Source organism: Pyxicephalus adspersus, chromosome 10 (assembly GCF_032062135.1).
Source record: "Pyxicephalus adspersus chromosome 10, UCB_Pads_2.0, whole genome shotgun sequence".
NCBI classification, from domain to species: domain Eukaryota; kingdom Metazoa; phylum Chordata; class Amphibia; order Anura; family Pyxicephalidae; genus Pyxicephalus; species Pyxicephalus adspersus.
Window position 1 is genome coordinate 54522652 of NC_092867.1, and position 12941 is coordinate 54535592.

At 36.2% G+C, this 12941-nt stretch overlaps 1 protein-coding gene across 1 annotated transcript; it reads left to right on the top strand.

Annotated features, from left to right (window-relative positions):
- Window positions 1–3972: 3972 nt before the first annotated feature.
- Window positions 3973–11890, top strand: LOC140339438 (T-box transcription factor TBX10-like). The gene is made up of 7 exons (XM_072424159.1): window positions 3973–4822; window positions 5904–6005; window positions 6297–6468; window positions 7268–7423; window positions 7976–8043; window positions 9254–9310; window positions 10228–11890. Exons 1-7 carry the CDS (start codon window positions 4743–4745, stop codon window positions 10295–10297), a joined length of 705 nt encoding a protein of 234 aa, XP_072280260.1. The 5' UTR covers window positions 3973–4742; the 3' UTR covers window positions 10298–11890.
- Window positions 11891–12941: the final 1051 nt, after the last annotated feature.

Consider the following 12941-nt stretch of genomic DNA (forward strand, 5'->3'; position numbering starts at 1 on the left):
GGACAATAATCTCATTATAAGCCATTGATTGAGTCCAAGACATCTTCCTGCTGAACCTTTTTGGCATTCCTTAAAGGCCTGCTATCCCATTTCATGTAGACATCAGTTGTCACAGCAGGAAAGCCTGTGTAGTAAGAGAAAAGGGGAAAGGGAGGGGGACTTAGTTCACTTTAGAAAGGGATCCTGGATAGATGTGGACTGGGGAAACCATAAGGAACTGTAATAGAAAGCTAGTGCAGTTCATCAGTGGCATATTTAAAGAGAAACAATCAAGAATGCATCGGTCTCATTCTACAGGTAAGAGTTAAAATGTATTTTTTATTGTGCAGATAATCTACTATGCTTATGGTTATCTCTTCGCATTCTGTAAAACTATCTTTAACTTGAATTTGACATTAAACAATACTGCTAATGTAGAGAATACTATAATATATATATATATATATATATATATATATATATATACACTCTTTTTTATAACTATATATGTGATAACAAAAATATTATATAAGGGCAGATAAAGCCTCTTTATATATATGTATGAATCATAAATGCATTCTGTATTGTATACTGGAATAATGCTTTCTGTATTGGTATGGAGACTTTATCCCTATTAACCAGTGTTTTTAGAAGATAGGTTCCAAATGTTGGTAATTTTTCATAGTAACCTTAAAACTGTATATATAACCATATTTTCAAGCTTGTTTTAGATTATTTAGAGTATTTCGTATCCCAAAAGTGATACAATTAACAGGTTTATTACAATCAACTTGGTTTTTACATGGTTTATAAGGAATGTATTGCTGGCTCCCTTGCAGCAACAGAAAATAATGTGTACGTAGTCTTAACTACTGAGCCACTGCGATGATGATTTAAATGTTGCAATTCCATGTTACATATGGCGCATATATACCACTCAAAAGGTATTTTGATTTAACTTTTAGAAATATTGTCTGGTGGGGAATCCTCCAGGCCCTTGTGTTTTTAATGGCAGTGATTAATTCTCCAACGTAGTATGTTGCTAAATGTCAGATTCACTTCTTTTTAAATACACCCCTAAATTAAAAAATTAAAGAGGATGATTAACAAAGTTTTTACATTTACAAAAAATTTTGTAATTTTGAGTTCTATTCTGACTTAAATTTTAGATCTCAGGGAACCTGTAATAAAATAAAGTTATTTAGGGTCATTGAGAAGAATGTCCTAATTATAGTGCTTATCAGAAAAGAATGCCCTTTACTATGTTAGTCAAAATGCCACCTTTCTAGAGAGATAAAAGATCACTGGTGTCATCCTACTGGCCCTGCCAAATGGCATTGAATACAGAACTATGACGGCACCATCAGATGGAAGCCCAATCAAACCTTAAGGAATCCCAACCAACCACTGGAGGAACCATAGGATTTCATGAAACCCTGGTTGAGAATGGATGGTATAGTGTGATTTTACCAACACCAAAACAGTTGCCTGTAGTTTTGAATTTTTTTTTCCTATTTATGTCTATTTATAAATGTTTTCACATTTCACCCCAGAACTCTTTACACTGGATTTAACAATAAATTATGATTTATACAATTTTCTAATTGTATTTTTTAAAACGTGTGTCAATTTGCATTAAAGTTGGTAAAAACATTTATGAATAAGCCCCTAAGAGTCATCAAATAGCTTAGTAGGTGGTATCAACAACCATTATTGGTTGCAACTATCACCAAAAAATGTAAAGTTTAGATATATGTGGTAGTTTTCATTAAAATCAAGACACATTTATTTTTTATTTTTTATTTATTTTTTAAAATTTTAATCTATTTAAAATTCAATTCTTTATTTTTACAAGTTAACCTACTGGATCTGCTTCTATTTGAATCTGAAATATATTATTCAGTTTTATAAAATATTATACCACACATTTAAACAACATTACAAAAATACTTCTATTGTGTGCACCATGTGGTTGCTCCCTTAGGTTAGATACACATTTTTTTACTTGCCTTTTCCTTTTCAACCAGTGAAAACGCATACTAAATTCATCAATACTCCTTATGACCAACTCCTTGTCTCTGCTGCACTAATTGTATCAAATCAAAATGTTTTGTAAGTTGAATTTTCATGTTTGTATTGTTGCATGTCCTTACTGTATTATTCTTGAACCATGTATATATTAGTGGTACCCTCTATAGCAGTATTTTTCGAACTTTATAACTTGGGAATTGACATGACTATGGACCTTAAAGGATGCCTCTGGGTTGGTAACTGGGGAAAAAGAAAAGGCAGATTTATATCACACTTTTTTAGCTCTGTGTCCACAAAGAAAAATGGCAGAGCCCAAGTCCAAATTCATAAAAGCAATGTCACTGCCTTAAATGAGTCACAATGGTTTAAAAATTATATGATTGAGAAACATATGGGCAAAATTTAGGTTGATAAAGCACCAGGACCAGATGGATTACATCCATGTGTCCTCAAAGAGCTGAGCTCAGTTTTTTCAAAGCCATTATTTCTAATTTTTAGAGACTCTTTAGTGACTGACAGGGTACCGAAGGATTGACCTTAAGGTCAATATGGTTCCTTTTTTCAAAAAGGAAGCAAAGTCATTACCAGGTAACCGGTTAGTTTAACGTTCAAAGTTATAAAGGTTTTAAACAGTTTGATAAAGAACCACATAGAGGAGTTTCTGCTAGAAAATAATATTATAAGTGATAGCATGACTTCCAGAAAGACCAAAGTTGTCAAACAAATTTACTCCCTTTTTATGAGGAAGTAAGTAAACAGGTAGACAGTGGAATAGCAGTTGATATAGTGTACTTGGACTTTGTTAAAGCATTTGACACTGTACCGCACAGACGGTTAATATGCAAGTTAGGGTCAAAAGGTTTAGAAAAGTCGATCTGTAAATAGCTTAAAGACCGCATCCAGAGAGTTGTAATTAATGATTCATACTCTGAATGGTCTAAGGTTATTAGTGGTGGGGTTCAGTGTTGGGTCCTTTATTGTTTAACATCTGTATAAATGATATAGAGTTTGGGATTAAAAGTACCATTTCTGTGTTTGCAGATGACGCCAAACTATGTAATGGAATTAGGTCCATACAGGATGTCTATAATCTACAAGCAGACCTGGATGTACTGTTTGATTGGGCAGCCAAGTGGCAAATGACGTTTAATATAGATACATGTAAAGTTATGCGCTTGGGGGCTACATACTGTCTAGGGGGAATACATTTGGGGGAGTCAGAAATGGAAAAAGATCTGGGGGTTCAAGTAGATCACAGACATAATCCTGCCCCTGTACAAAGCATTGGTCAGACCACATCTGGAATATGCAGTCCAGTTTTGGGCACCAGTTTACAAAAAGCACATTGTGGAATTGGAGAGAGTGCAGAAAAGAGCATTTAAACTAATAAAAGGAATGGAGGAGGTCAGCTATGAGGAGAGATTAGCTAAACTGAATCTATTCTCCCTTGAAAAGAGACAGTTAAGGGGGGGGGGGGGTATGATCACCCTGTATAAATATATAAATGGTCCATATAGAGAACTCTCTTCCCAAGTATTACCTTTGAGATCAATACAAAGAACAAGAGGGCTATTTTTGTGTATGGAGGAAAAGAATTTTAAGCTTCGGATAAGAAAGGGATTCTTCACTGTAAGGTCTGTGAAAATGTGGAATCGGCTCCCCCAAGAAGTAGTTTCAGCAACTACTATAGATTACTTCATAAAAAAGCTGGATGCTTTTTTAGAAGCACAGAATATAACTGGGTATTAAGGATTTAAAGTAAAGATAACAGTGACTGTTGATCCAGGGAACATCCAATTGCCTTATGGAATCAGAAAATAATTTTCTTCCCCTGTTGAGGCAAATTGTACCAGGGTTTTTTTTTTTTCCTTCCTCTGGACCAACTATGTCTTATAGGGTTTCATATCTGGGATATGTGTATTACCCAAGTAGTTGAACTTGGTGGACTTATGTCTTTTTTCAACCTAACCTACTATGTAATAATACCACAGCCTATGATATATGTTGATATTCTGTGCAAATTACATTTCAATGCCCATTGAAAACATGCATCAATGTACATTAAGGTACATTTACACACATTTTTTGTTGTTTAACAATTTGATATGGACAGTGTCCCTGATACAATGAGCTGTCATAAATGTATTATACATATGTGGGATAGCCAAAGCTGTGTCCCCAGATCCAACACTATAGATATTTTAGAAAATTGTCCCCATACCAGCTCTATGAAGCCAAAGCAGCCAACTGTCCAAAGCATGGAGAAATTGAAAGTGGGAAAGTCATGGCAGCCACATACAAGTCAAACGGAAGTTCCTATCCTTCTCCACTTGATCCAAAAAAATCATAATAATCATATTAATTTTTATGTGCTTTGTATTGAACTGCAGTGTGTCATACTTTACTGTGCAGTGTATTGAGCTTCTATTTACAATGAATGACACTGCAACACATCTCAAGTATGGCAGATGCATTATATTGCCTTGAAGCAATGCATTTTAATGCATGCGTTTCCTGCAGGGTTAGGGGATATGTAAGCAGCTAAGTGATAAATAAATAAAAAATATGAAATATATACATCTCAAATTAATATTTATCTTTCAGAAACACACAACATCCATTCGGGGTGTTTTGTATCTCCTGACATTGGCTCCTGGAGCTCATCACTCTCAGATGTACCCCGGCCACCCCAAGATGATGTCACATGTAAGAATGTCGCCTTGCGGGGTATTATGGTCAGCCTGGAGACCTCAACACTTTGGGAGACATTTAATAGTCTCGGAACTGAAATGATTGTGACAAAAGCTGGGAGGTGAGAGGCTTTTTTAATTGCATGAACAAATGTTCAAAAAGAAATATGTCCCAAATATAACAGAGTAAAGGGTTAACTTTAGCATTTCAGATGGTATGTAATTAATTATCATATCATATTTATAATTATTATGAATTATTGTGGCTTATCTAAAATAGAATTGGCCAATAAGTGTGTTTAAACCAGTGCAGCTTTGTCTGTTCATATTAATAAATGGTACTTTTTATTAAAGCTTAAGTTCAGGCAACAGCAATATAGACTAAAAATAAAATGAAAAGATCTGCTCAGACAGCAATACCCCCCATTATACTTTTTCAGCCACGAGAAGTTTTTATTTTTAAGTTAAATGAAGCCTAGTCTAAGCTCAAGACTGAAGAGATAGATTGAGTTAAGGATGTCATTGCCGTGCCCATCGAGGGGCAAGACCACAGTGGGATTTAATGTGCTTGATATATGGAACCTTCAGTGCAGCTCCCAATATCACCAAAGGACAGCATAATATTCACTAATTGTATAATCATAATTCTATGATTAAAACAGGAGATAGTCAGAGACTGCAGAGATGCCAGAAGAATGCATGGTATAGTTATAATTAAAGATATGCTACAGCATATGGTCATAGACTGTAGACATATTCCAGGAGCTCACTGCTATTACAGCCTTTTTTTAAAACAGTATTTCCATATCTGCTCCTCTACATATCCCTGCCATGCCCTATCAAGTTTGATTTTTAAATATTAGAAAGAAAGAGAGAGAGCACAGAAAAAAAGTTTGCCCAAAAGTTTGAAAGAAATAAGCCAAGCCATTCACAATCCATGTTTTAAACCTTGCGGTAACATGCAACTACCATAATGCAAATATCTAAATAGACCTTAAGTGATATTAGCCTGTGATGTAAGAGGACACAATTTTCCTGTCCATTTACCATTTAGTGCAGACAAAAGCCATAGATGAAGAAATACGGCATAAGTCATGCAGACAAATTTGTCTTGAGTTTTGTTCACATTCTACTTGAAATTTGTATTTATAAATTTTGGAACTAAAATTTTTTACTTTGTTTTTTCTGTTTCTTTATGTCAAGGCGGATGTTCCCACTTTTCCAGGTCCGCATTTGGGGGATGGACCCTACTGCCGAATATTCTCTTGTTCTGGACTTTTTGCCAGTAGGTGACAAAAGATACAGGTAAATAGAATGTAATGGTCCAGCTTTGCTGTGTGCTAGCAGAACTAGGCTTTTTGGTATTGCTGTAGGCTGCTGTATTACATTACTTCCTTATAGTTACAATGTGGAAGAAACACTATTGTTAAAGTTGTTTACTAGAGTTTAATTAGGCTTTGATCTTCTTTCTTTGTACTGCATGAGCAATTCATAAGTTAAACTGGCCAATTGGCCATCGACATTATCCAGCATTTTCATTCCATTTGATTCTTTTTTAGTCTATTGTGTGCCTTTTACCATTTTTAATTTCCCCAGGTATGCCTTTCACTCCTCCTCTTGGCTTGTTTCTGGAACGGCAGATCCTGCCCCCCCTGGTCGTCTTCACTTCCACCCAGATTCACCGGCAAGAGGCTCTCACTGGATGCGGCAGACCGTCTCCTTTGACCGACTCAAGCTTACCAACAATGTACAGGACATGAAAGGACATGTGAGGCCCCTAATTTTATCTGTGACTGGCTGTTCCTCTCTTTCATGTAGCTTGTCGGGATGGAAAATAGGAATCTCCTGAACTGGTTTTCAAATGTCTAAGCTATGTAACTGCCAGCATGACTCTTATTTCCTTACTAAGTGAGCTACTGATGTAGAACAAGTTTGCAAAATGGGGAGTTCCAACTTCCCTAGTTCCATAGTTGTTAGATGATCAGGGAATTCTTTAAAAAAAAAAATACAACAGCTTAGTAATAGAAGCCCTCAAACATGCCTCTGCAATAGAAGAGTACGTAATGTTGCCCTTATTCTTGGTTCCTCACTGAAGCTTCCAAAGGACTCATCAGCATTCAACACTGCCAGGTCTCCACAAAACCACACTCTAGTAAGTGTCAAATTCCACTGATTCTTACAGAGGTTGCAGTGTTAAAACAGAAGATGGGAAATATGGGCATTAGAGGGGTAAGAATAGTACCTGTTCTACATCAGAGGTATTGCATATGATTGTAGAAACAGATGGGGTCTCAGAATAGAATCTGAAGCTTCATTCACATTATAACAGATGTGATTTCCATCCATTATACCACAATGCACATTTGCCCTGCAACCCAGAGTAATGCAAACTTCATTAATTAGAGTTTAACCAATAGAGAAAAAATCTTTTATTTATGGAAACCATAAAACCTTTATTTATGGAAATCTAGCCTCAAAGCTGAACTAGAAGAAAGCACAAAACCCCTATAAAGCATGGTTTATCTTAGCAGAGCCATTCTAAAAAATAATTCCTCTCTTCTGTACAGATTATACTAAACTCCATGCACCGCTACCAGCCAAGACTTCACATCCTGCTCTCCGATCGCCTACAAGGGGGAGAAGCTCGTGCTGAACAAAATTTTATTTCTTTTGTGTTTCCAGAGACCCAGTTTACAGCTGTAACTGCTTATCAGAATCACAGGGTAAGTTGCATAGTATGCACAATCTGCCACCAGACTATTAATTTCATCAACAGTTTTCCTTAAAGATTATATGGGTATTTCAAGTGTTTAAGGACTGTTGTAAGAGCCTTCATTGTGTTGACATAAAAGTCACCAAAAATGATCATGGATGAATCCTTAAACACATTGTAGTAAAATATAAAAGTCTTTAAAAGTGATTATATATTTATGTATTTGGCACATTTAAAAAAAACCTGGTTCATTTACTCAGATTTCCTTCCAGTCTGTCTATCTGACATATCTCAAAGGCTTCAAATAAAGGTATCACTTTCCTAAGGGCTGGAGTCTACGATTCAATCTTTCTCTACATGCGGAATATACAAGGGTACAGCGGTTGTGACAAAACTACCTGGCATTGTAACAACTTCTACAGCTGGGGAGAAATCCATTAAAAGGATTTTTTGCCATTGGGGTCCCCCAAAAATAAAAAATGCATCTGCCTCTTCACTATATATACTTTTTTTGTGGGCATGAGTAACTTATAGCAGCCTTTTTTTCTTTAATTTATCACAGATCACGCAACTAAAAATTGCCAGTAACCCATTTGCAAAGGGTTTCCGGGATGTGGAAGGGGATGAATGGTAAGAACTATGTTTTTTTAACCTAATATTACCATTAATAATATTAAATAGGCTCTCGAAGGCTGGAGAAGATACACTTTCATCAATAAACCTGGGTGATCCTGCAAAACTGGAATGGATCTGGTCCAGGATTGAAAACATTTGCTAACAAAAAGCAAATTAATTTTAAGAAATCCATTCCATGTTTGCTGAATCACCCAGGTTTACTGATAAAAGTGTATATTTTCCATGCTTGGAGAGCTTTAATAAATAAGGCCCACTGAGTAGTATATTTCACAAAATGTCTTGAGAATACAATGAAGTCTTTGTCAATGGATAAAACATACAGCTCTTATGCATGCTCATATGCTAGTGTTCCAAAGAATATCAGATAAGGGATGGATGGCCAAAAGCCTAAATTAAAAGAGCCTTTCAATCAAAAAGCATTGGATTTTTTTCTTTTGCTAAGCCTATTACATGCATATTAATGAATTAATGGTGTGTATCTTTTTTTTTCACTTGTTTTTGTATGTTCTCCAGCTAGGGTTAAGATACCCTGTTCTGAACACATTGGGGATCTGGGCAGCTACTCAACATTGCAGTGGTCTGGCCCCTGAATTCTTCTCCAATCAACATTGCTGCCCATAGAATAAACTTTGCTGATTGGATAATTGTTCAAGGGGTCTGTTGTGTCCCAGTCTAGATCACCAGTGGCTGGCAGCACAGGAAATTCTAACCCTAGGTGCAGAAAAATTGTTCTTTTGTACTCATATCCACTGTCTATGCAGCCTTAAGCTGCATACACACATGCAATTATTGTCACTGGAAAATTTATTTCACGGTCCTTACCCAACAACTAAGCACTGCACGATGCATGAACGAGTGCTGTACATACAGCACCGTTATGCTCTATGGAGAGAGGAGGGGATATATGGATCCTTATAAGCTTGAAAAGGGAGTGTAATGTTTCATCAAACTATTCAGCTGTGTGTTCTAAATAGCAGAATATATAAAAGTATAAAGGTAGAATGTCTATCCAAAAATGAACTCTAAGTTCTCTCTAAAAGAGAACTCTAGCAATTGGCTGTAAGCAGTAAATGTGAATAATGGAAGAGTATTATTCACATAAAAGAATCTAATCAAAAATGCAATTTAAAATTCTGGTTATAGTACATAAAAACACATACAAAAACAATATTCATACCATTAATGAAATATTTGCCTTTCCCAGGCTGATGTCTCATATCCCTATACCAGTCAAAACACACGCAAGGGATTCTCCTAAGAGGTAAATATATTACATAAAAAAAGATTCAACAAAATGAAAATAATGGTTGTTTTTTTATTAAATTGCCCTTTGACTAATTAGTCTTTAGAGGTCAAACATTTTTTTCAGCCAGACTTGATTATGTCCTCATATTTACAAGTTTATTATTCCATAAAACTGAGGACATCTTGTAACAAAAGCAAGTACTGTGAGGGGCATCCCCAGAAAAAAAAATATACGTGGCAGGGTATCTCATGGCTTGGCTGGGAAAGTATTTGATGGGGGTGTATGATGGGGGTGTAGGGCTAAGGTATCTTGTCTCTTAAAGGCTCCAGGAAACAGTGTGGTAGTTCTGCCAGACGTATGGCTTCTACAAAGGGATTCGTGGCAATCCAGTCCATGTCTAGGTCTTCACAGGCACCTAGAGAACACAGGTGCTTTTTTAGGAAATCAGTAGCGGGAACTCAGTGGCTTCCCAAAGCTTGAAGAGGAAAGGGCTCAAGAGACAAACTTCGGAGAGCAGGTTGTCAAGTTTGTGCAATACTGTTGGCATTAGTACAATAGTACTTCCATTATTTGTATTATTATTAATATTGTATTCCATTATTATTATATGTTTCTAGAGAGGACATGTTATCAGTACAGGGCCAAGTAACTATGCTCATAGGCAGGAAGAACAGTATAATGTATAATATGTACAGTATAACAGAGCCCTAGGTTGGTCATTAGGGCTGTAGATTTAATGCCACGACTTCAAATGTCAAGCAGCTTAATTAGGAATTCTGCACAGGCCAAAGTGTCTGTTATAAAGCCATTAGCAGTCTCTCATTTTTAGGAATACATTTTTAGATATCAATAAACATCTCTGTGCTGTCTCTATTTAAGCACTTTGTTGTTTGCTTTTCACATGCTTAATTATCATTGTTTTTCCATTACAGATGGCACAGTGGAGAATCCCACCACTTGTTTTGCTCAGAAGCACATCACTTGCAGTCAGCTACACAATGAAGCCACGGATGCACCTCTTTAAATAGACTCCCTAATCACCAAGAGATGGAAACATGATCAAAATGCAATTATTATAAAATTATATACTGTATAGGAAATACTTTAAAACATTCTCTGCAAGTGAATCCCCCGTGCATGTGTTTTAAATGACAGTGACAGTTGCCATCAAAGAATTGGGCAGGTTTCTTTTCACCCTATGATCTTTAAGTGTGTCTTTACCAAAAATGTTCTTACTCCTGGTAAAGGTTGGAACCCTTGCAAGAGGTTCCTGGAGATGTTCCCTTATTTCTTGTTTTATGAGATTGTTATCAGCAGGACAGGTGGAGTACTCTGTCGTGGAGCCTCAGATTGCAGTACAAACAAATAAATTAAGCTTCCATAGATATAATCTAATTCATGTAATTTTGAATTTTGTCTAAAGTTCATTTATTAACAGCATGCACAAGAAAATTGGGCAGAGTAGATCTTCAACAGAATTTGGAAGTTCAAAATCAAATAAATTACATTACATATATGGATTTTCCAAAGGGTCAGCCGAAGCAAAACATATATTTGTGAGTTTAATCACCAGACAGTTTTTATATCCCTGAAGATTTACAGTAATACAATAAAATTATATAATACCACTGTGGAACAATTTTGAAGCTTATTTACACTGAAATAGGTATGCTGATTCTGAATGTGCAGTTAGTTTTCTTCTATAACGTCAGGTTTTTGCTGCACCACTTATATTATTGTGATTACTGTAGCGTGGATTTGTATAGGCTATTCATTTACACGCAAGACAGTGTGGTCAGAGGTTGTATGCTGCTCTACATAGTGAATAAGCAAAATTTATTTTTCTACTTGCACACGTATTTTCTTTCTTTCAGATTATGTCTGGCTCTGGTGTTTCTCATCGTAAGTGCCTAAACAACCCTGATTCATTTTGTTCTATCTGTGGCAGTTTCACCATTCCCAGTCAAAAAAAAAAAAAGTCAAAGGGCGAACATCAGCACATTTGTAGAGCAAGCCTATTTGGCATATTTCAAAGTTAAACTTAGTAATCAAGATAAGTCTTGGGCCCCTCATAAGGTGTGCAAACAGTGTGACAAGGGTTTACGGATGTGGACGAAGGGAAAATGTAATAAGATGCCATTTGGTATACCTATGGTTTGGCGAGAGCCAGGAGATCATTTCAGTGACTGTAACTTTTGTATAGTGAAACCTTCAGGATATAACAAAAAAAAATAAATGTAACATAGAGTATCCTAGTCTACCATCTGCTATACGCCCAGTGGCTCATTCAGATGAAATCCCAGTGCCGGTTTTCGTTACACTACCCTCTGGGGATGAACTAGGTGACAACAATGATGAAGAATTTGAAATTGAAGAGGATTGCTTGTAAGGGATTTGATCAGTTGAGTGATTAGGCACATGATTTGGGACTATCGAAGAAGGCTTCAGAACTCCTAGCATCAAGACTGTGTGAGAAAAAGGAAAGAAGACTGTTATAAGTTATTTCATTATTTTTTCATTGTATGTAAAATTTGTATGTTTTTTGTCAAAAATGGAGGGTACCCTGTATCGTAAAAACTGGATGGGATAGCAAAAAACTGGTGTCATTTCTGTATTCACCACACACAAATTAGTAAAAAACAAGTAAGACAAAAAACAAAAAATGCGTTCCCCAATGTAATTGGAGCTTCTTCAATTTCTTTTCTATCCACGATATTTTATACTTATGCAACACATGGAAATACATTTGAAGGATCAATGAGTAACTTAACTAAGCTATTATTTACTGAATAGGGTTGAGCGCCTCTGCCATTCTTGCGAAAATTTCTTCGAACTTCCAATGGTTCTGCGAAGTTTCGGCGAATCGGTTTCGCGAAATTATTGGAAAGGGAAATAAAACAGGAGGATTCCTGGGGCTGCATTCAACCCTGGGAATCCTCCTGTTTGAGAAGATGCCAGGCAAGGGAGAACCTCCTGACATTCTAATATAAGTATCTCTTACAAATGATACATTTGTTACAGATACAAATGTAAAATTTTTAAGAGATACTTATATTAGAATGTTTTTTAATATCTACGTGACATATGAGAAACGGTAAAGTTTGCATTGGATGTACCAGCCTTGCAAAACTTATCATTTTATTAAGATGGCAATGACCCATTAAAGACAGAGGCAAATTTTTCCACTGAGTCAGTTCTGCTACAACTTTAGGTAAAAGTGTGCTATAGTTGAGTCTGTACATATTCGGGGCATACCGAGAGATCTGAACTCCCAGGTAAGTAAGGTGCGTTTTGGCAAGTTTAATACCTAATCTATTTATGGTTGCAAGTAGCTCCCTCGGCAGGGTCGCATGAAGACATAGAATTTTTGATATAATTTATACGTAACCCCGAAAACAAACCAAAGTGCAGAATGTGAATGAAGAATCTGTGGCAAGTCGTAATTCAGATGTTATCAGCAAACATTGCTAGACTAACATGTTTACCTTGTATCTCTATACCTGTAAAGACCTTACAGTCGTGAAATGACGGTGCTAGAGGCTCTATAGCTAAGTTGAACAGGAGCGGGATAAGGGGCATAGCACCCGCTACCTGAATTTGCGCCATAGGACTAGAGTACATAACATGGAAGAAATTAGCAATGTTA

What these genes read in the sequence shown, in the direction of transcription:
- LOC140339438 (XM_072424159.1), top strand. Translation starts at nt 4,743, where the DNA reads ATGGTCAGCCTGGAGACCTCAACACTTTGGGAGACATTTAATAGTCTC. An exon ending in ATTGTGACAAAAGCTGGGAG is followed by an intron (nt 4,823 to 5,903) that starts GTGAGAGGCTTT and finishes CTTTATGTCAAG; the next exon opens with GCGGATGTTCCCACTTTTCC. An exon ending in GTAGGTGACAAAAGATACAG is followed by an intron (nt 6,006 to 6,296) that starts GTAAATAGAATG and finishes TAATTTCCCCAG; the next exon opens with GTATGCCTTTCACTCCTCCT.